Source organism: Protopterus annectens, chromosome 6.part0 (assembly GCF_019279795.1).
Source record: "Protopterus annectens isolate FY-2018-M chromosome 6.part0, PAN1.0, whole genome shotgun sequence".
Lineage (NCBI taxonomy): Eukaryota > Metazoa > Chordata > Ceratodontiformes > Protopteridae > Protopterus > Protopterus annectens.
The window spans coordinates 1061874703-1061899191 of NC_056737.1; the positions used below are offsets into that span (position 1 = coordinate 1061874703).

Below are 24489 nucleotides of genomic sequence, written 5' to 3' on the forward strand. Positions count from 1 at the left end.
TGTGTCAGACTCTTTAAGAAGATAATTTTGAGTCACATTTACCCAAAGTACAAGCTGTGTCAGACTTTTTAAGAAGATAATTTTGAGTCATTTACCCAAAGTACATGCTGTGTCAGACTCTTTAAGAAGATAATTTTGAGTCCCATTTACCCAAAGTACAAGCTCTGTCAGACTCTTTAAGAAGATAATTTTGAGTCATATTTACCCAAAGTACACGGTGTCAGACTCTTTAAGAAGATAATTTTGAGTCCCATTTACCCAAAGTACAAGCTGTGTCAGACACTTTAAGAAGATAATTTTAGTCCCATTTACCCAAAGTACAACCTGTGTCAGACTCTTTAAGAAGATAATTTTGAGTCACATTTACCCAAAGTACAAGCTGTGTCAGACTCTTTAAGAAGATAATTTTGAGTCATATTTACTTTAAGACAAGCAAGATGTACAGTTAATGATGCCAAAAGAAAGTTTTGTATCTGTCTAGGCTATGAGTCTATATTTGTTCCGCAATGGTCATAGTCATCGAATACATCTTCAGCGAATACCAAATGCCAAAATTGACTTCAGCAACCCGAGTAATTTTTCCCATGGTTCGCATACACTTTGCCATCACCTCAACTTTGCCCTTTTCCTCACTGTAGTGTGATTTTGGAGCTGGTATATATAATTGGGGGGGCACAGCCCACCACATTGGGGGTCATGGGGGTGAAGCTCCTCACTTGGGTGGATTTGGTTTAATCTGTTGTGTGTTCCAGACAGTTGTTGGGCCAAGTGTTTGCAAACTGTGGGAAAAATTCCACGGTTCACTGAAGTGAATTTTGGTGGCTGGTGTTTGCTGATGTAGTTGGTGATTACATCTTTCACGGAATTAATGTAGACCCCTAGGGTACACGATTGGGAGTAAATAGACCTCAAAAAAAAACTTGTCAAAAACTGGCCTTTACACAGTACTAATTGTCAAGTGATTTTTTTAGGTTAATAGGCTACTATATAAAGTTCATATCCAGCTGTGCTACCAAAGAATGTCTTCTGACAAACCTTATAAAAAAGGTCTCTCTCTGTATAAGGTAGACCATAGAAGCAGGAGAGGTTTTTAATAACTGAAAATTGTTTTGTGTTCAGAGATGGTCATGGTTGTCCCTATCTTTACTAAACCTTTTGTAGGGTACACCGTTGCATCTGAAGTTAGGAGGTACATTATCAGAAGAAGTAGGTGCTGAAGAGCACCCTGTCTGATACTTAAACAGAAAATTGAGTAAGGCTGGTATGAGATCCTCTGCCACAGCATGGGAATATCTTGCCATTAATTGTGCACTAACTTACCTGCAGTGTTTCATAGTAGGATGCAGCTTCTATCTGTTAACTGACCATGCACCTTCACAGGTAACCAATCCAACATCTCTACATTGGTTGTAAAAACACGATGCTACCACCAAGTTAGGTAGGTGGGCTTTGTCACTATAGCCATTTTATTTCATTTTTCCATCAGACATAGGCCTGGCAATAGTTGCATGAATGCAGATGGGTTATCCTGGTCCCATAACTCATCCCATTCAGTGTAAAACTAGCAGTTCTATGCTATAAGGGGAGTCATTATTGTGGCAAAGGGACTATTTCAGATATCAGAAATTGCCCTTCTGTTCTAAGTGCTAGATGTACACCATAAATTATGGTAGAAACTAATGGTGATGTCTACACAGCAGTACAAGTGTGTACCTGCAGAAGTAACATGGATCACCTAAAGAGTAGTGGTTAAAAGAAGGTGAGGCTAGCACAGGTTAAAGTGAACATTGATGCCCTTACAGCTGCTATCATGGAAGCTAGTGAAGCAGTTATTTTTGTTCTGGGGTATGTTTCGATTGGGAAGCATCAGGTATGTACTCTTTCTCCATATTTATAGAGCATAATGTCCAGTGTTCTTAAAAGTTGCTTACAGCTGTACGCTGGCAGCTTTCTTGCTAAGAATGCAAGTAACTGATATGAAAGGTTATGTTCTTCCTTATTAGTACAGGATGTGATAACCAAACAGTTCATGACACTTTATATTGGGTGGGGGGCAGCTGTCATTATCCTTTGATGTGTTATCTGGAGGTGGAGGTGAAATGGGGCATCTAGCCCCATAAGAGTGCAACATTGGATATGAACCTAAAAAGCTGTCTTGTTTCCCTAGCAACGTATGGCTCAGGACATTTTAAATTATATGAAGGAACACCCAGATGCTTGGACAAGAGTGGACACCATTCTGGAATTTTCTCAAAACTTGAACACAAAGGTAATCTTGTTGCTTTTTCCCTCTTAATGTTACCTTTTTCACTATGCAGATGCTATTATTTCAGTAATTATTTAATACATTAAAGTGTGTGAGAAATATGTGGATACCACTAGCAGTGCAAAAACTTCATAGTTGTGGGCAGCAAAGATAATTGTGCTGAAGAAGTGGATTTACAGAATGGCCAGTATCTGATCTTAGCCTCTGGCATATCTAAATTTTCCTTATATTGACAAATTTTAGAACACTGCATCAGGTTTTTAGATTTGCTCAGTTGTATGAATGATTTGGGGATGTTGCTAATCCACGTTCCAACTGTTTTGTAGATGTGGAAGAAGCTTGTGATCTTTTATCTCAGCATGTGCTATGAGAGGTCCTCCGGGTATATGGCACCCCATGGCCACTACATTGTGCTCTGTGGTTTTCTTGTGAACGTGGTGAGAGTTATCTGATGGGTGTCAGACTTTGCCAAGTTTGCATCATAAATACCATTCTTATTCGTGATTATCTTGGACATCCAGTTAGAGTGCAGATTACGTTAAGAGGTTGTTTGGTTTAGGGACCTTGAGGGGGTACTTGTGTTCTTCATAAATAATGATGTAATTGTGGCTTTATCTGGTTGAAACTTTTAAAATGTACCTAGAGTAATTAGCTACTGAGAGCACGGTGGCTCAGATGACAATTAATTCCTCTAAAATGAAGTCATGGTTCTCTCCCAGAAAAGAGCAGATTGATTTTGCTTTAGGTTGGGAAGAGGACCATTACTTTAAGTGAATGTTTTGAAGTACCTCATGGTATTTAAGTTTGATGCTAAGGAAAAGCAGATGAGAACAGTGTCTGTAGTGTTGTTGGCACTGAACTGGTCTGTGATGGTGAATTGGGAGTCGAGTCTGTTGGGCAAAGCTTGCAGTTTACAATTCGGCGTACATCTCTGCTTTCACATAATATTGCAAGCTTTTATAAGAAGTAAATGCGATTGTATGAACAAGCAGTGGGGGCTGACTGTTGAAATTCCAAGTACTGTTATTGTGATCCTCAGAACAGCAGAACTGTAAGTGCAAAAGCAGGGAAGTGTATATCAAGTTCAAAGCTGTGCTATCTTAGGTTATACCTGTCATTCTAAGGTACTGCAGCCTCACAGTATAGATAGGCAACAGAGATGAGAAGGTCCATGTCCTCCTACACAGGTGGTGCAGGACAGGTGATGTCTTATACAAAAGTCAGTTTTGAAATCACAGTTCACTTTTCAGCCATTATTTGGTACCATGCTGCTTTTAGGGAGCCAGCGATGGAAACAAAATGCCTGCATAGGGTCACTGGGCTGCACAGGGTTGTTGGGCTTGCCATTCTTAACAGAGATCAGTGATTCAGTAGACTTTGCTGTGATACTTTAGGTATCTTGAAGTTTACCATCTGGGCACCCACCATTGAAGTTCCTATAGCAACAGTCCACTGCCAGGATTCCCCTGATCAAACCTAGGACATGATAGACAGATTGTTTCGCTTAGATAGCATGGAAGCACTTTGTGATCCCCTAGGGTTAGTTACAATCATTATCTTCTTAAACTGTCTCAGCTTTCTTCCTGAACCACTAACCATGATGCAATGGGGTTCTGTTTCAACTTTCTTCCTGAACCACTAACCATTTTGTCATAGTTTACTGCTCACTGTACTTGATTTTGTTGTTTTTAATTTATCTGCATGTATTTAAACTGTATTTGCTTTAATATTTCTACACACACGTGTGCTAGCTTGTACTGCATTTAAAGTGTTTTTGCTACTGTTTTTACTGCTTTTATGCAAAAAAAGCAAAAAGTTATAAGCTTGTTTCCCGCCTTTCCTGTAACTAGTCTAGTCCAGATACAGACTTGCTGTATCCAGGACTGTTTTGTAACTTTCTGCGCCCCCCAGACCTTTCTGTATTGGAGGCAAGCCCTGTAGCATATCAGTGGGAGTGGTAAGCAATAGGTAGCCTATCAACCACAAGAGGAGTGCTTTCTGTCCCAGAAATTGTAGTTTATTGGCCGTTTGGGCAGTTTTTCCATCTTTTTCAACTTTCTGGTTTAAAAACCCGTGTTTATGTGGGTTTGCGCTTGTTTAAGCTCTGTGGATCCAGTTTTGGCATCCTGCAGACTAGGACTGTTTTGTAAGTTTCTGAGCCCCCCAGTCCTTTCTGTGTTGGAGGGAAGCCTTCTGGCTTATCAGTGGGAGTGGTAAGCACTAGGTAGCCAATCTACCACTGGAGGAGTGGTTTTATTGGCTGTTTGGACAGTTTTTCCATCTCTTTCAAGTTTCTGGTTTAAAAATCCTTGTTTATGTGGGTTTGCGCTTGTTTAAGCTCTGTGGATCCAGTTTTGGCTTCCTGCAGACTAGGACTGTTTTGTAAGTTTCTGAGCCCCCCCCCCAGACCTTTCTGTGTTGGAGGGAAGCCTTCTGGCTTATCAGTGGGAGTGGTAAGCACTAGGTAGCCTATCTACCACTGGAGGAGTGGTTTTATTGGCTGTTTGGACAGTTTTTCCATCTCTTTCAAGTTTCAGGTTTAAACGTTCATGTTTACATGAGTTTGTGCTTGTTTAAGCTCCGCGGATCCAGTTTTGGCATCCTGCAGACTACAAGAGCAACAGGAAGGAGAAGAGGGATACTCCAAGTGCCTCCATTTTGATTTTTTTTTCATAATGTATTGCTCTCTGCACTTGTTTTTTGTCATTTTTTAATTTATCTACATTTATTTAAGCAGTATTTCCTTAATATTGCTACACACTCGTGTGCTAGCTTGTACTGCATTTAAAGTGTTTTTGCTGGGGTTCTAACTCCTTTTCTGCAAAAACAAAATGTTCTAAGCTTGTTTCCTGCCTTTCCTGTAACTAGTCTAGTCCAGATACAGATTTGCTGTATCCAGGACTGGTTTGTAAGTTTCTGAGCCCTCCAGACCTTTCTGTGTTCGAGGGAAGCCTTCTAGCTTATCAGTGGGAGTGGTAAGCACTAGATAGCCTATCTACCACAAGAGGAGTGGTTTCTGGTCCAGAATTTGTAGTTTATTGGCCGTTTGGGCATTTTTTGCATCCCTTTCAACTTTCTGGTTTAAATGCCTGTGTGTGCACACCATGCAGTGGCGCTCAGCTGAGGTAAACTATTACCGGTGCCAGAAAGTCTGCTCTTCAATTTTCCCCTTAGAATGTGCTTGTTGTTTTACTTCTTGCACTTCAATTAGCATAATCGGCTAGCACTTTAACAGGCTTTTGTAGCATTTATTGTAGCACTCTTAGGTGCTATCAGCACTAGCTGTTCCTGCGCAGTAACAGCACCAGTACCTTTTAGTTGTGGCCACCCCTCCTGGTATGATTGTAGGGCAATTTCCTGTGCTTTCTCATGCTAACCTGGTGCACTTGGGCATTCTGAGACAGTGTGGCAACTGTATAATGTACACAGACAACCCTATCCTCTTACCTCCCAACACTCATACTTGTGAGAGATGCACTTATATCACCAAACTGGAAGCAGTGCACGCTACAACCAAGACTGGACTAGCTGGTCAAGAGGTGAAGGTCAACACCTGCAAGTCACTGCATAGAACACAAAGCCCTCCAAAACACCAACCATTACAACCCACACATAGAAACACAAACCATACACCCACCTTCGCGGAGGCTCTCAATAAAAATTTACCCAAACAACAGAGACCCCCCAAGACCGAAATGCACTCGACCCCCACAACACAACACCAACCACAGAACACAAAGCTCACCATCACAGTATGCCCCTCAACCCAAGCCCTTAAGGCAAAACACTTTGCCCAATGTACTAATCATAGGAGACTCAGTTGTGAGGCACATTAGGTTGAACAAGGAGAAGGTTACAGTCAATTGTCTATCAGGTGCCAGGATCCGCCACATAACATATGCACTCAAGTCACTCCATAACCAGTACAAATATGACTCAGTCATTGTCCATGTGGGTGTGAATGACCTGAGACGTACCTCTCTAGACTACATAAAAAGAGATGTGATGGAGCTCTTGGATTATGTGGCCCAAGCAGGTATGACCTTAGCCCTGAGCAGTATTATACTGTCACCCAGAATGATACCACAGTACGAGCAGGAAATGATTAATTTCAACAATTGGCTAAGTTTCTGGTGTTGTTCTAAGGGGATCCAGTATCTGTCTGCCTGGGACGACTGATCGACAGACCTCGATGCTTTGCCAGAGACAGCCTGCATCTGTCACTCCTGGGATTCCGGGTACTGGCTAAGGCTCTTGCCACAACTATCGTGCCTTTTGTAGGCAGTGTTCCAAAGACCAAAATTCCACTATAACAGCTACAAACAAATGCAGTATGAGGGTCATGCTGCTCAATGCTTGAAGTCTAAATCTCAAGATGCACTCACTCAAAGCTCTCCTCAAAATGGAGAATGTCGACATCTGTGCTGTAATGGAAACCTGGTTTAAAGAGGCAGAAAGCACCCCTACACTCACAGGCTACAACTCATTCCATACCTTTCGGCCTCAGAATACGGCCAGAAGCTCCAAAGGAGATGGTGTCTCATTATTCATAAAAGATACGCACACCTCTAGACTGGTAGGCCAGCATAATGCATCTGAGATACGTCAGGTACAGCTAACACTGGGTAAGACTGCGATACAAGTCATAGCCTGCTACAGAACTCCAAACATGTCCCTAGACTCTCACTACAACTTCCTAAGCCTCCTGGAATCTATCAAGTTCCAACCCAATACCCTCATGCTGGGTGACGTTAACTACCCTTCCATCAACTGGGAAAACTATTCAAGTACCAATGTACAGGCCCAACACTTTCTGGAATTTATCAGTTCCAGTGCCCTGGACCAGCTCATTCTGACCCCCACTAGAGGAAGCAACATCCTTGACCTGGTTATCATCAACATTGGAGACTGTTGTTCCACACCTATAGTCAATTCCTCCATGGTTAAATTTGACCACAAACTGATCACCATGGAAATCTCCATCTCACCTACTCCCCCCCACTAAGGTGACCACCCTGAAAAACTTCTCTAAAGCCGACTTTGGTGGCTAACTTCTCGGCACCCATGCCAATGGAAAATAGCTGCATGACTGCCGAATCATACACCAATGCACTGTATGACCATGTACACAAATGCATGGATCTTGCCATACCAAATAGAACTAAGACGCTCTCCTCCAAAACAAGGAAGCCGATCTGGTGTTCCCCAGCCATCAATAAACTCTACAACAGACTGGAAAACCTCTCTTATCAGTCTCAACAAAAAGCTGAGATCGCTTATCAAATCCTCTAAAGCTAGTTATGAAGGCTGACACCAAAAACAACCACAAAGCCTTCTTTAACTATATCAAAAACCTCAAAGGCAATACCCAGATTTGCTCTGAGTAATTGCACAATGGCACCTCCTATACTGAGCCAACAGATATAGCCAACAGATTCAGGGACAGCTTTACCCCTCTTCCCCCCCCCCCAAGGGGCCTATCACAATGCCAGAAGAAAGCCTGGTACCCACCATTTCTGCGGCACAGGTAAAAGCTGCATTGGTCAAAGCCAAGAATACAGCATACATGGGACCTGATAATATCCTTGGCTGCATCCTACATGAGCAACAAAACTAACTGGCACCACATCTGTGTGCCCTGTTCGATCACAGCCTTACCTCAGACTGTCCCTAATGAATGGTGCACTACTACAGTCATTCTGCTCCATAAAGGGGGAGCAACTACAGACCCTGGGAACTATTGCCCAATTAGCCTGACGAGTCTGGTATGCAAAGCTATGGAGCACATCATCATGGACCTGCTTAACAAAGATATAGGCAATTTCCAAACTCTTGACCCCACACAGTTTATCTTTATCAAGGGGCGGTCCTGCCTGCTGAACCTGGTTGACTTCTTTGAGGCAGTCACCAAGGCTGTGGATGAGAGCAAGGCAGTGCATACAGCCTACCTTGACCTGGCCAAGGCCTTTGATACCATTCTCTATTCAGGTATCATTGATAAACTCACCAAACTATGCATCAATCCTTACATCACTAGGTGGGTTGCAAATTGGCTCACAGACAGACCCCACAAAGTGAAAGTTGTGGATTCCAAGTCAGACTGTCAATCAGTCTTGAGTGGAGTCCCACAGGGCTTGGTCCTGGGCCCTCTCCTGTTTGGCACCTACTTCTCAGAAGTCCAGGTCAACACAGAAGGACTCTTGCTGACCAAGTTCACTGATGACTGCAAGCCAGGAGTCATTATCAACTCCCCAAGTGATGCAGACATCCTACAAATGGGCCTCTCTGAGACCAATGACTGGTGTAAGAACCATGGCCTGAAGCTTAACTCAAAAAAATGAGTTATCATCCCCTTTGGAAAAAACTCAGTTCCCACAAATTACCATGGTGATGGGTGCCCACTGAACACTGAAGGGCCGTAAGAGATCTGGGCACCCAGGTCGACAGCCACCACACCTTCGACTACCACATTGCAACTGTGGTCAGAAAGTCTTTCTACATGGCACATCTTTGACCAAAGGTTTCACATCCAGGAAAAAAAGAGGTCATCATCCCTCTCTTCTCATCCCTCATTAGACCAGTCATCGAATATAACACCCTATTTGGCATGTACCTGACCAGACACCTACAACAGCTGAAGAGGCCACAAAAGTACCTCACAAAAAGGATCCTAGGCCTTGAACACATGTCCTACATGGACAGACCCAAGAAACTTCAGCTGTTCTCAGTCTCTTATCGTCTACTTAGAGGTGATCTGTGCTTGAGTTACAAAGCCATGTCCGACCCAGCCCTACTTGAAATGATACACCTAAAGAAATCCCATTTCCCCCGCACCACATGCTCCAGAGATCACAACCTCATTACCAAAATTAACAGAACATGCTGGAGGGACAGGTTCATCTCCCAAAGACTGCCCATACTCTGGAATAAGCTTCCCATTCATGTCAAGTAGAGCACCTCACTGGCCCTCTTCAAGAGAAATCTTAACGAGTGGATGGGTAACAGAAAGTTCACTCCAGGGATCATTCCAGTTGCCCTACTGGATATGGGCACTGTGAAGTAACATCTGGTGGCACGGTGCCGGGGCATTTTTTTTTGTTGGGGCTAGGCGTGTAAAGGCTCCAGGGCCATTAGCCTAGTACACACCTAGGAACCTATGATGCGATTGAGTTCCACGAGTGCAGCGCCTGTTGTATAATGTGATTTTTACTCATCCCCATCTAAATCTGGTTTTCTGAATCTGCTTCCTGGGCTACCATTTCACTTGCACCGCATTGCTTCCACCTTCTATTTTTCACATTTTGTACCTTGAGATCATGTTCTGTCTCTCCCCTCTGGTCTCCAGTCTATACCTACTAAGGGCTATGATTCTGCTCTCATTTCCAGCATTCCCAACCCCATGATAATAATTCCCTTCATCAGATGAGGCCTCCAGAAGTAAACTTTTTACTGCAAGTAGAGTCTAATCATTATTCGGCACAGCAGAATGTGGTTTTAGTCTTTTCTGGGATCAGCATCTCAAGCATCATGCTCAGTATGTCCTGTGCTCAACTTCTAGCCTGTTAAAATTTCAGGCAGTATTTTGTCTGTCCAAGGCAAAGAATTCAGCTTCCATGGGACCTGATCATATTCCAGGCTGTATTCTGCACCATCTCCAGCAAGAACTAGCTTTGCCATTGAGCACTCTATTCAACCACAACCTAACTACAGGCTTCATTCCAGCAGAGTGAAGAAGTGCCATTGTCATCCCTTTGCACAAAGGGGGTGCCACTACTGACCCAGCAAACTATTGCCCCATCAGCTTGACACGTCTGATCTGTAAAGTCATGGAATGTATTATTATGGATCTCATAAACAAGGACATAGGCAATCTCCAAGCACTTGAACCCACCCAATTCGGATTCGTCAGGGGCAGATCTTGCATATTGAACCTAGTTGACTTCTTTGAGACCATCACCAAGGCCCTGGATGAGGGAAGTCAGTATATACAGCTTACCTTGACCTGGCCAAGGCCTTTGACACAATCCCTCACTCGGACATCATCAAAAAGCTAACACAATTTGCTGTTAATCCCTATCTACTCAGATGGGTGCTCAACTGGCTCACAGATAGGACCCATAAGGTGAAAATAGGTGCTGCCACCTCTGACAGCAGACCTGTCACTAGTGGTGTTCCCCAGGAATCTGTCCTGGGACCTCTACTGTTTGGAATATACTTCTCAGAGGTCCAGGCAAAGACAAAGGGCCTGTGGCTGACCAAGTTTGCAGATGACTGTAAGTTGGGTGCAGTCATTGACTCCCCAGTAGATGTTAACATACTGCAAGAGGGTCTCACAGCTACAAATAACTGGTGCCAAAGTCATGGCATTAAGTTAAATGCAAAAAAATGTATTATCGTACCATTCAGCAAAAACACAGCCCCTACTGATTACCATATCAATGTCAACCCCCTAAGCAGACAACCTGTGGTGAGAGACCTGGGTACTCAGGTTGACAACAATTTCACATTCGACCATCGTATGACAACAGTGGTCAAAAAAGCCTTTTACTTGGTTTATCTCATAAGTAAATGAATTGCATCCAGAAAAAAGGAGGTTATTACCTCTCTGTACTACTCCCTTATTAGACCTATAATTGAGTATAATGCCCTGTTTGGTATGTAGCTCTCCAAACACCTGTACCAACTGGAAAGGCCATAGAAATACCTCACAAAGAGAATCCATGGCCTCCAACACCTATCCTATGCGGACAGGCTTATATCACTATCACTCTACTCGATGTCATGCAGATTGCTCGGAGGTGATCTGTGTCTTACCTACAAGGCAATGCCAGACCCTACCCCACTAAAATTTGTCCCAGGGGTCCCACATTTGTCCCTCATTGACAAGAGGACAGGTGCTGACTGAGGTTTTTTTTTTTGGGGGGGGATAAACTTTTGGCTAGGCTTGTAAGGGCCCAAGAGCCATTAGCCTAGTAATCTCCTATGATCCTATGTAGTACTAAGTGTTAAGTGGAAACTAGACCTGTAGGATGAACAAAAGGTAGATTGTCACATGGGGTCTCAGAGTGGTGAGCTAAAACAGTGATAAGTCACAACTTTGCCATGCCATCCCAGGGGCTTAGAGTGGTGGGCTAAGACAGTGATAAGTCACAACTTTGCCATGTCATCCCAGGGGCTCAGAGTGGTGGGATAAGACAGTGATAAGTTACTACTTTGCTATGGCATTCCAGGGGCTGAAAGTGCTGGGTTGAGACAACAATAAGTCACATCTGTGCTTGCCATCCCAGGGTGTCAGATTGGTGGGTTAGGACTATGGTAAGTCACATCTGTACCATGCCTTTCCAGGGGTTCAGAGTGTTGGGCTAAGACAGTGAGAAGTCACATCTATGCCACACCATCTTAGGGGCTCAGAGTGGTGGGCTAGAACAGTGATAAGTCACATCTGTGCCATGCCATCCTGGGGGGTCAGATTGGCTGTCTAGGACTGTGGCGCGTCACATCTGTACCATGTCATCTCAGGGGGTCAGAGTGGTGGGCTAGGACAGTGATAAGTTACATCTGTGCCATGCCATCCCATGATGAGCTGTGACAATCATAAGTTACATCTGTGCCGTACCATCCCAGGATGCCCATTTATGGAAACCTCAAGAGATATGAGATTACAGTAGTTTGTATAAAATATATTTTGGTTTGCATGGACTTAAGACCAAGAAACTCAAGAAAGCCTTAGCTAACACTGGAGATTTATGATGTCAGCTCTTTGCACCCTCGTGTAGTTAAGTAGTCCTGCTGAGAGACTTTATACATTGTCATTGCCCATTTTTTCAGATGTGTATTTGAGGAATGGTTGCTAAATTATATATCATTACCATTTCTGTACCTGTCATAAATAAATGACATCTTGCATAACTGTTACGGTGCATATAGCAAGCATTTATCATTGCTGATGTGCATGTATAGTTTACTGTATATAAAGAGAATTAATGAGATCTGAATCTAAATTGTAGGAGAGTGGAGTGAGTTATGGGTTGTCATATTTTACCATTTTCTCATGTTAATGAGACTGTTAGGTATGTTTATCAGAACAATAAAACTAAAGGGAGTGAGTGAAACTTGTTTTCGTTGTAAAATTATGTAGTGCAGTTGTTCCAAGTTAGTGTACTGTGTGGGCAAGTGCTCAGTGAAGCAAGCTGACACGTGCAAAGACAGCATGCATAACAATTCTCTGTTGTGCTTTTTAGTGAAACACTCTTCCCCACATGTCTTTCACAGAATGTATTCTGTGTTTAAAAACTGCCCTTCTGCAAAGTGTTTACTTCAAGTTGTTAAGACCATGGGGTAGGTTATGTTTAATGAGGGGATACAGTGGCTTTTGCCATGTGATGGGTGGTGTTGAGGGACCTCAGAATATTTTCCATCAAGCATAGTTCTGTGGAATTCATTCAGTCAAGTACTGTTTTAGGGAATTCAAGTTTCATTTGGCTGTAATGGACTTGCAAGAAAATCTATGGAAATCCTCTGTTTTTTTGCTAATGGATTAAATTTGTCTGCCAACTGTCGTGAATAATGCAGATATGATGTGATTTGCAGGTAAACTGATTATCTGATGGTGTTTTATTTCCACAGTATTTTGGACTGCAAATCCTTGAGAAAGTCATCAAAACAAGATGGAAGATACTTCCTAGAGATCAGTGTGAAGGTGAGGATCAATCAGTCATAAAAATCATTGCTGAAAAGAAAATACTTTTGTTTGTTTAATCCAGACAAACTCACTAGACACAAGTACCTCTTTTTTTAAACTAGGTAAACTTACTAGGCACCAGTGCCTCTTTTTGTTTAACCAGGTAAACTTTCAAGACACTAGTACCTATTTCGGGGATACAACATGGGAAAACTGTCTGGTTAAGGTACTTGCTCAGTCACACAGTTAGCAGAGACTGAGAGGGATTCAAACACTGAACACAAAATGAATCTTGTTAGCAACTCATAGTCTTAATCCTCTGCAGTAAACCTGACAGACACATTCTAGACGTTATCCAGGTATACTATCTTGTGTACAAAACAGCAAGTGGAAATCAGCATGTGAATATATTAATATGAGAAGGTAAAAAGTGTGTGGTAGTTGAATAATATGCTGACAATTAGATTGCTTTTGGGAAAAAAGAGAGATAGAGAGGTAATGTTGTAAAGTACTCTGGTTAAGCTTATATGACCCCACCGTTCACCCTTCAGACATTGCCTAATGCTTATATAGCCTTTGAATGTGCATTGTTGATGTTCATCGTGCATGCAGCTGCAGTAATCACATATGGGTTCTCTGCCGTCAGGCGGTCCCTCGGTCGGCCGAATTCCAAAGTCTTGGTCCAGCGTCGGTTGTTGTCCCTTCTTCCCTGACGTCAGTGCGACAGGGGTATATAAGTTACAGCCGACGCCATATTCTCCAGTCTTTTTTGCCGCTAGGTGCCCGATGCAGAAACAGTTCGCAAGTGCCGGTCGGCCAGCTCCTGAATTTACGAAAAATTGGAAACCGAAGTCTTCTTTAAAGCTAAGTACCCGTGAAAATTTTCTTGCCTCAGACCGATGTCAGACAAAGTTAACAATTGTATTTCTTGTGGGAAGCAAATACCGCATAAGGATTTTCATTCCCTTTGCATACCTTGTTTAGGCCCAGACCATGACGTCTCGGGCTGTCACTTCTGTGCGACTTTCAATAAACGCACTAATAAGTGTCGGGCGGAGTTCGCCCAACATTATTTTGGTAAAGCCTTTGATTATAAAATGTCGTCGGATACTCCGACTACCGTTTTATCAAAAAAACGCAAGGATAAAGACCAACATGTGAGGCCCGCGGTCTCCACCGACACCACGCCAAAGCCGACTACACGTGGTCCGGTTCTCAGCGAGATGCCTATGCAGTCCCTGACTACCGACGACACTACCTTGGCGGTGTCTTCTGTACCCGAGACCGCTGGTACCTCGGCCCTTACTCAGACTTCAACCACCGAACCCACAGTGGGTGTTGAGCCTCCTAGTGTGGACATGTCCACTTCCACCCAGGGTGTATTTAGACTCTCTTCTTCCTTTTCTATTAAGGCCTTCACTAAGTCCAAATCAGCCATGCATCCCAAGAGGCCTGTTGCACAGGGCCCATCCCCAGGCCCCATGCCTAAAAAGCAGATGCTTAAAATGGCGGAGGATTTAATTTCCTATATCAGGGGTTCCCAACCCCCTCCAGACAAGAGACCCAGAGTAGAGGAAGACTCTCCCTCTTCTGAACAGGGCTCCATTTTCTCAGAACATTCTGATGTGGAGGAACACTCGTACTCCCCTTATGAAGATTCTGATGCAGAACAGTCCATTCCTTCTGTATCTCCCCCAGAGGATTTTTCTTTTGGGGAAACCTTACACACCTTGAGGGAGCACTTCCTTTGGGAAGGCCAAGACTTTTCTGATTCCAAGAAAAGGCTTAGGGAATTTCTCTTGTTACCCCAACACAGACCTCTGGCTATACCTCCTGTCCTGGACATACTTGATGATGTTTACTCGGAGGCTTGTCTTAATCCGGATTCCCTGCCTCCTGCACCAGTCAAGCCTGATAGGTACTACAGAGTCCCTAACTCTCACCAATTTCTTTTCAAAAGCCATAATGCTGACCCTGAAACCATTTCTCAAGGCCCCAATGGGATGAAGGCCTCTACTGCCAAGAACCCACTACCTTCTGAAAGAGAATCTAGATCCTTAGAAAGGTGGGGGAAAAGGTATACACCTCGGCCACCCTAGCCATGAGGGCCTTAAATTGTCAGTTCCATATGCTTAAATATCAGCAGTTTCTGTTATCACAATTAAGAAACAAAATGTCTCAACCTGAACAACCAGATTTGAAGGAATTGCAGGATATGATGCATAGTGCAGAACAAGTGGGTAAACACACCTTACAATGTGGTTATGATGCCTTAGAGGCCTCAAGCAGAGCTCTTGCTACAGGAGCAGTCATTCAGACATGCCTGGCTTAGGGAACAAAGCTTGCCTGATCATGTTAAAGCTAAGCTACTAGATGCTCCTTTACAAAAGGATGTGCTATTTGGTACTAATGCTGAGGAGATACTACGGAAGATGGAAGAAAAAGCTAAATCTATGCAAACTGTCAAGGCTTTTCTACAGGTACAGCCACCTCGTTTTAGCAGAAATTGGCCTTCAAAAAACTGGTCCTTTCCGGCCACGGACAAGCCCCAAAGAGGTAGATACAGGCGCTAAAGGGGCAGAGGACAAGCTCAAGGATCATACAGAGGCAGGCAATGGCAATCTCAAGCACCAAGAGGTGGCGAAGACAGTGTACAACAATACAGAAAGCAAACCCAATGACTTCCTCCTTTTCATGCCAAGCAAATCTCAGCTGGCAGCCCCCTTGGGAGGAAAGCTGGCACTATTTTCAAGAAATTGCCAGATTATCACAACAGACAAATGGATCCTGGACATAATAAACAGAGGCTACAGATTTCATTTTCACACTCTTCCAAAAATGAGAGGCATGCCAAACCTGCCACACAATCAAAGGGCAGAGGCGCAAATACAAATTACAAAACTCATGGACATGAAAGCCATTCAAGAGGTTCCTACTCACAAACAAGGTCAAGGTTTTTATTCCAGACTTAAGGAACCGACAGGAGACCCATTTTGGACTTATCCATCCTAAATACATTTCTACTCGTACCAAAATTCAAGATGCTCACATTACAGCAACTACTTCCCATGCTGGGCAAGGAGTTTTGGCTGGTAACATTGGACCTCAAGGAGACATACCTGCATGTCCCAATCAGACAAAGCTGCAGAAGATACCTCAGATTTCTTGCAGGTTCAATCCACTATCAATTCTCTGCATTGCCCTTTGGCTTATCTACTGTGCCCAGAGTATTCACGAAATGCCTGGCATCAGTAATTGCCTACTGCAGACTTCAAGGGATACAAATTTACCCTTATTTGGATGACTGCCTGATCCAAGCAGACAGCAAGCACACTCTTCTGGAACATCTGGCTTATGCAACACAGTTACTGAATTCTCTAGGATACACAATCAACAAAGAGAAATCCAGGCTGACACCATCTCAGAAAATAACTTTCCTGGGTGCCAACTTAGACACAAACACCCAGATGGCCTATCTTACGCCAGAAAAACAAGGGCAACTAACTCAGTACTTCAAAACACTAGCAAATTGTACCAGGCTTACTGCAAGGAAAATCCTGCAGGCTCTGGGCTTCATGGCATCTTGCATTCTTTTAATCCCATGTGCAAAGTTGCATATGAGAAAACTTCAATGGTACCTAAAAAACCTATGGTCTCAACACAGCCACAATTTGGAAACAATAATACCAATAATTCCATGCTTGCAAAAGGAATTTCTATGGTGGGCCCAAGCATGTTAAGCAAACGCAGGCCTCCCATTCTGCAAGCCTCAAGCAAAGCAAGTCATCACAACAGACGCCTCAGATTACGCCTGGGGGGCGCACATGACAGATAGGTGCATTCAGGGCAAATGGTCCCAAAAGGAAAAGCACCTTCACATCAATCAAAAAGAAATGCTAGCAGTAATAAATGCAATTACAGCTTTCAAGGACCTCCTGCATCCAGGACAATTACTGATAAGAACAGACAACACCACAGTATTGTGGTACATAAACAAACAAGGAGGAACACATTCATATCCCCTGTGCAGACTAGCCATGACACTTTGGAACTTGGCTGTGGAATGGCAAATCGAACTTCAAGCACAATACTTGCCAGGTTTGGAAAACACGCTGGCAGACAATCTAAGCAGAAATATGACAGATCCACACGAATGGAAGCTGCATCCACAGGTATTTGCAAAGATAATCCAAGCATGGGGAAGGCCAGACATAGATCTCTTCGCCTCCCACAGGAGCCATCAATTGGAAAAGTTTTGTTCAAGGACTTTTCATCCAAAGGCATGGAAGGTGGCCACCCTTTCATTCAGTTGGGCAGCATGGACAGTGTACGCTTTCCCACCTCTGCCCCTTCTATCCAAGGTACTCTTGAAAGCAAGAGCAGACAGACCGAAGATGATACTGATTGCTCCAGACTGGCCAAGGCAGCACTGGTACCCACTCCTAAGGAGTCTAACACATACTCCTCCCTGGCCTCTACCTCAAATGCCTCTCCTACTGACTCAGCACAACTACAAAACTCTTCACAGTCAGCTAAAAACACTCAAACTTGCTGCATGGAAAATTCTTTAACACCACAGCAGACCCTTCTCTCCAAAGAGGTGCAGAAGGTCATTCTGGAGGCCAGAAGGCCATCTACTAGGAAGACTTACTCCGCAAAATGGAAACGGTTTTGCTCTTGGAATGAGAAAAGAGGCCAGGACCCTAGAAAACAGAATCTGCCTCAGGTAGTGCAGTATCTAGCTGAGCTGCTGAACAGTGGACTTTCATTTTCCTCCATAAAAATCCATGCCTCAGCCATTTCTGCAGAATTCAACACGGATCCACCGTTATTCTCTCACCCACTTTTAAGGCAATTCCTCTGAGGGGCAAAGAATATAAGACCACCAAGGAAACAACCAGTGCCAGCCTGGGATCTTAATTACATCCTAGAAAAATTAACATTGCCTCCATTTGAACCAGCTGCCTCAACAGATTTGCAATACTTGTCCTGGAAAACAGCTTTCCTTCTGGCCATTACCTCAGCTCGTAGGGTTTCGGAACTACAAGCCCTCATGGCTGTGCAGCCCTTCCTTATCTTCCATCAGGACAGGGTTTCCCTTCGAACCAACCCGTCATTTATGCCTAAAGTGGTATCCAAGGTAGCTTTAAATCAAGCCATACACTTACCTACCTTTTACCCCAATCCTCAAAACAAAGGGGAAAGGCTGCTACATTCCTTAGACATCCATAGACAGCTATGTTACTATTTGGACAGAACAAAGCCTTTCAGGAGATAAGAACAACTTTTTGTGTCTTATGCTGTAGGAGCTCAAGGGAAGCCTGTTACCAAACAGACAGTCTCTAAATAGATAGGCCACTGTATACATTTTTGTTACTCCTATCATGGGAAATCTGTCCTTGTAGACATCAGACCACACTCCACCAGGGCCACAGCTACCTCCACAGCCTTCCTCAGAGGAGTTCCTACTAAAGATATTTTGGAGGCAGCCACTTGGAGTTCTGTACATACCTTCACTAGACACTACCACCTGTCTTTATATTCCAAAACTAGAGCAGGCTTTGCTACTGCTGTATTGCAGGGCATTCTGGCTCATCCCAGTTCTACCTAGTGCCTACCACCCTGTGCGTAGCTTTGGGATTCTACCCATATGTGATTACTGCAGCTGTATGCACGATGAACATAGTACAGTTTTGTACCTACCATAAATGTAGATGTTCGAGTGCTAATACAGCTGCAGTACAGGTTTCCCTCCCTCCTTCCCCTCTAGGTACAGGACTAGTGGCTAACACCTCCTCATACAACTTATTTTGGGTTATCCTCATATGGTGTATTTGCTTGCAACTACTCTTTTTTGATAACATTGCATTGCTTGAATATATTTATATATATATATATAATTTATCTATTGCCTTCTTTTGGGGGCACCTGACATCTGGGGCAAGAAAGACTGGAGAATATGGCGTCGGCTGTAACTTATATACCCCTGTCGCACTGACGTCAGGGAAGAAGGGACAACAACCGACGCCGGACCAAGACTTTGGAATTTGGCCGACCGAGGGACCGCCTGACGGCAGAGAACCCATATGTGATTACTGCAGCTGTATTAGCACTCGAACATCTACATTTATGGTAGGTACAAAACTGTACTTTTTGTAATATACACATGGAGTTATTTAAAAAGACAATGGGGGTCTATCAGTGATGCTACTGATGGATTTGATAAATGTGTGATTTAACCTACTGTCCTTTGTTAAAGGAAAACTCTACCTTGGAACTCAAAAAAGCAGATGTTCTTCAACTCACATTGCTGCAGTCCTAACACTTGGGTAGTCCGCTGTCCCTCGGTCGGCCCGAATATCAGAGTATAAGGCTGACGTCGGTCAAGGCGCATTTGACTGACATCAGAACGTCAGGGTACAAATGCGCATGACCGACGTCATATCCTCAGTCTTTTTTGCCGCATGGTCCGATGCAGAAGCAGTGTTGCAAGTGCCGCTCGTTCTGAAATTTTTCAATCGGAGTTTCAGACCGAAGCCAGAGTTGGTTAAGTACCGCTGGGGAATATTTTGGTTTTTCTTGCCTCAGTGGTTTACCGGATGTCAGAAAAAGTGAATAACTGTATTTCTTGTGGGAAACAGATACCGCATAGGGATTACCATAATTTGTGTATACCTTGTTTAGGACCTGAGCACGACGTTGTTGGATGCCGCTTTTGTGCTAGGTTTAATAAACGCACTATAAAGTGGAGGTTGGATTGTGCAAGGTTGGTCTTTGGGAAGCGGTGCAATTACAAAATGCCGTCGGGTGCTCCGACCGCTTCCTCAAAGAAGCGCAGGGACAAGGCAGTTAAACCTAGGTTAGAGGAGTCGTCCAACCGGACGCCAGTTCTTTAGAGGTGTCAGTGGAACCGTGGCTCGACGGAGGCCTCTCTGGAGTCCCAGGGAGAAACTTTGATTTTACAGGATGTGGCCTCCCAGGAGGCAGGGCAGGCTGTAGGGGCTTCTCAAGTAACTGTACTCCCTCCCTTCCTAAGGGGTCTAGGCCCTCTCTACTTCCAAGGCTTCTCCTAGAGGCAGGTCTAGTTTAGCTTCTGTGGGTGTCACTCCCAGTTCTTCAGGTGCTGTGCCCAAGAAGCACATGCTCAAAATGGCAGAGGATTTAATTACTTTAATTAGAGGCTCTATGCCCCCTCCTGATAAGAGGCCTAGGATGGAACCTGTGTTGGGAGATTATGAGCAGGCTTCGATGTGTCTGAGTCTTCGGCTGAAGACTTGCAGGAGTATTCTCATTATTCTGATTCTGATGTGGATGATTCTACTCCTTCTGCTTCTCCTCCTGAGGATTTTTCTTTTCAGAGACCCTTCACCCATGAGAGAGCATTTTAAATGGGAAGTTCAGGATTTCTCTGATTCCAGGAAAAGGCTTAGGGAATTTTGTTTTACCCCAGCATAGGCCTTTAGCTATACCTCCTGTTCTGAATGTGGTGGAAGATGTGTTTGCAGAGGCTTCTCTTAATCCTGATTCTTTGCCTCCTGCTCCTGTTAAACCAGATAGGTATTACAGGGTGCCTGAAGCGCATAAGTATCTTTTAAGAGCCCTAGGGCAGACCCAGAAACTGTTAGCCAGGGGCCTAAGGGTGTTAAGGCTTCTGTTGTCAAGAATCCGGTTCCTGCAGATAAAGAGGCCAGGGCCTTGGATAGATGGGGAAAGAAAGTTTATACTTCTTCCACTCTAGCCATGAGAGCTTTGAATTGCCAGTTTCACATGTTGAAATATCAAAATTATCTCCTTTCTCAGTTGAAATCTAAGGTTGATGCTCTAGCGGAAGGTATTGACTGTAAAGAGTTACAAGATTTAGTGCATGTTTCTGAACAGGTGGGTAAGCATTCTTTGCAATGTGGTTTTGATGCTGTACAGGCCTCGTCTAGGGTGGCTGCCACTGGGTCAGTTCTTCGCAGGCATGCCTGGCTGAGGGATCAAAATTAAAACTAGGATTTTGGATGCCCCTTTGCAATCTGATGTCTTGTTTGGTTCTCCTGTTGAGGCAGTTTTAAAGAAAATGGAAGACAAGGCTAAGTCTATGCAGACTGTTAAAGATTTTTTGCAGGTTCAGCCTCCAAAGTTTAGTAGAAATTGGCCTACTAAAGGGTGGACGTATCCTTCTTATGATTCCCAGTCTAGGGGTAGATCTAGACGCGGCAGGGGCAGAGGTCAGGGCTCTTTCAGGCCCAGGACAGGGAGTTCTCCTGCACAGTCTTCGAGTGAGGGCAGGGGTCAGTCCTTTCGTAAACAGACCCAATGACCTACCTTTTCAGCTGCCAGAACCTTCTCGCCTGGCAGCACCTTTGGGAGGAAGGTTGGCACTTTTCAAAGAAAATTGGAGTTTGATTACCCAAGACAAATGGGTACTGGATATCATACATCACGGTTACAGGTTTTATTTCCATACCTTGCCTCCCTTCAAAGGCATGCCAGACATTCCTCCTCAACAAAGAATAGAGGCTCACAAGCAAATTTCACTGCTACTCCAAATAGGGGCCATACAGCCGGTTCCTATGCCAGAAAGGGGCCTAGGATTTTATTCTCGCCTGTTCCTAGTCCCAAAGAAGGGGAACACGTGGAGACCAATTTTGGATTTATCTATCCTCAACACTTATCTGGACATTCCCAAGTTCAAGATGTTGACGTTGCAGCAGCTTTTACCTCTGCTGGGCAAAGATCATTGGATGGTAACTTTGGATCTCAAGGAGGCTTACCTTCATGTTCCTATCAGACTAAGTTGCAGGAAGTATCTGCGTGAGCTGGGACTTCTCACTATCAGTTCTCTGCATTGCCCTTTGGCTTACCTACCCTGCCCAGAGTGTTCATGAAAGTTCTGGCTTCAGTGATAGGTTTCTTCAGGCTAAAAGGAATACAGATCTATCCTTATTTGGACGACTGCCTGATTCTGGCTCAAGGAAGGAAGAGCTTCTTCATCATTTAGAATATGTGATAGCAGTGCTAAGATGCCTGGGGTATTCTGTGAACGAAATAAAGTCCAGTCTAGTACCCTCTCAAGACATGTGCTTTCTGGGTGTGAGACTGAATACAGCATCCCAGATGGCCTTTTTAACCCCGGACAAACAAAAGAATCTATCCCTTTACTTCCATCAGCTATCTCATCAGTCCGGGCTGACTGCAAGGACAGTCCTTCAAGCCTTAGGGTTCATGGCATCTTGTATTCTGGTGCTTCCCAATGCCAAACTGCATATGAGGAAGCTACAATGGTATCTCAAAAATCTGTGGACACAGCACTGCCAGGATCTGGACACTGTCATTCAAATAATACCTTGCATTCAAAAGGAATTTTTGTGGTGGGCTCAGGAATCTCACCTAAACAAGGGACTCTCTGTGACCCGGCCAGAGGCGAGTCAGATTTTAACAACGGATGCCTCAGACATAGCTTGGGGAGCTCATCTAAATGGAAAGTGGATACAAGACAAGTGGCCTGCCAGACTACAACATCTACATATCAACATGAAGGAGATGTTAGCAGTCCACTTTGCATTAATAGCTTTCAAGGATTTACTTCTTCCAGGGCAGGTGTTGATTCTAACAGACAACACAACTGTCATGTGGTACATCAACAAGCAAGGGGAACACATTCTTATCCTCTATGCAGGCAAGCAATGATTTTGTGGGAGACTGCTCTCAGTTTACAACTAAGTCTTCAGGCAAGGTTTCTGCCAGGAGCACAGAACTCCTTAGCAGATGTGTTAAGCAGACAAATCATGGATCCCCACGAGTGGAAACTGGATCTTCATGTATTTCAGAAATTGACAGTGTCCTGGGAACTCCAGACATAGATCTGTTCGCTTCTCCACTAAACCACCAGCTGCCAAAGTTTTGCACAAAGGTTTCATCCCACAGCTTGGAAAGTGGATGCTCTTTCTTTCAGTTGGAAAAATCTTCATGTGTATGCCTTTCCACCTCTGCCTCTCCTCCCAAAGGTACTTCTGAAGGTCAGACAGGACAAGCCAAGGATGATTTTGATAGCTCCAGATTGGCCTCGACAGCACTGGTACCCACTACTGAGAAGTCTAGTACAGAAGCCTCCATGGCCTTTGCCTTTGATTCCACATCTGTTGTCCCAGGAGGACAGTCATTTGCTCAATGTCAAACTTCACTCTCTTCACCTAACAGCATGGCATATTCTGTTTTAAACCATAGAGGGTCTCAACTTCCACAACAAGTTTTGAATGTGATTTTGGAAGCTAGAAGGCTTAGTACAAGGAAAGTGTACGCAGATAAATGGAAGAGATTTTTATTTTGGAGTGCAGCTAAGGATTTGGATGTTTCTGAGCCTGATTTAAGTGTGGCTCTTCAATGTCTTACTGAGTTATTGGACAAAGGTTTGTCCTTCTCTTCTATTAAGATTCATGCTGCAGCAATTTCAGCTCACTACGATTGTGACCCACCATTGTTTTCTCATCCTTTATTCAAGCAATTTCTTAGAGGGGCAAAGAATATAAGACCCCACGAAGAGCTCCTACTCCTGCTTGGGATCTCAATTTTGTGTTGGAGAAACTCACTCTACAACCTTTTGAGCCTGCAGCTACTGCCGAGTTGAAATATTTGTCATGGAAGACTGCTTTTTTGTTGGACATTACCTCTGCAAGAAGGGTTTCTGAATTGCAGGCCCTTATGGCAGTTGAGCCTTTCTTAATTTTCCACAAGGATAGAGTATCTTTACGCACTAATCCTTCCTTTATGCCTAAAGTGGTTTCTAGTGTGGCTTTAAACCAAACTATTCATTTGCCTACTTTTTATGCAAATCCCCAAAATAAAGGGGAAAAGATTTTGCACACTTTAGATGTTCACAGGCAGTTGCGATATTATTTGGACAGAACTAAAGGGTTCAGACAATCTCAGCAGTTATTAGTTTCTTTTGCTTTGTGCTCTCAGGGCAAGCCCGTGTCAAAACAAACTATTTCTAAGTGGATTGGATTTTGCATTGCTTTCTGTTATTCCCATCATGGCAAAGAGATTCCAGCCGGGATTAGACCTCATTCCACTAGGGCTACTGCCACTTCAACAGCTTTTTTGAGGGGGGTGGCTACGAAGGATATTTTGGAGGCAGCCACTTGGAGTTCAGTGCATACCTTCTCTAGGCATTACCACCTTCCATTGTACTCTAAATCCAGGGCTGGTTTTGCCACTGCTGTGTTGCAGGGCATTTTGGCAGCTCCTGCTTCATTATAGTCTAGCCATCCTCCCTTACCTCTGCTTTGGGATTCTACCCAAGTGTTAGGACTGCAGCAATGTGAGATGAAGAACATAGTACAGTTTTGTACCTACCATAAATGTAGATGTTCAAAGATCCACATTGCTGCAGTCCAATTTACCCTCCCTCCTTCCCCTCTGTTGTTTGAGGTGGTTGTGTGGGTTGGGTTATCCATCTGAGGTATATTGCATTTTGTATATATTGTATATATTATACATATTTTTGGTGTTAGGCTAGTTGGTTGTTTAGTTGTGGTCTATGGGTTTTGACCTTTCC

At 43.9% G+C, this 24489-nt stretch overlaps 1 protein-coding gene across 3 annotated transcripts in view; it reads left to right on the top strand.

Annotated features, from left to right (window-relative positions):
• Window positions 1–24489, top strand: part of LOC122804679 (exportin-1-like) — an 873344-nt gene that overhangs the window by 101860 nt on the left and 746995 nt on the right. For all 3 annotated transcript variants that reach the window (XM_044074681.1, XM_044074683.1, XM_044074682.1), the window contains exons 3-4: window positions 2168–2269; window positions 12893–12965. In XM_044074681.1, the coding sequence (XP_043930616.1) occupies window positions 2168–2269; window positions 12893–12965 (175 nt within the window). The remainder of the gene's footprint in view (window positions 1–2167; window positions 2270–12892; window positions 12966–24489) is intronic.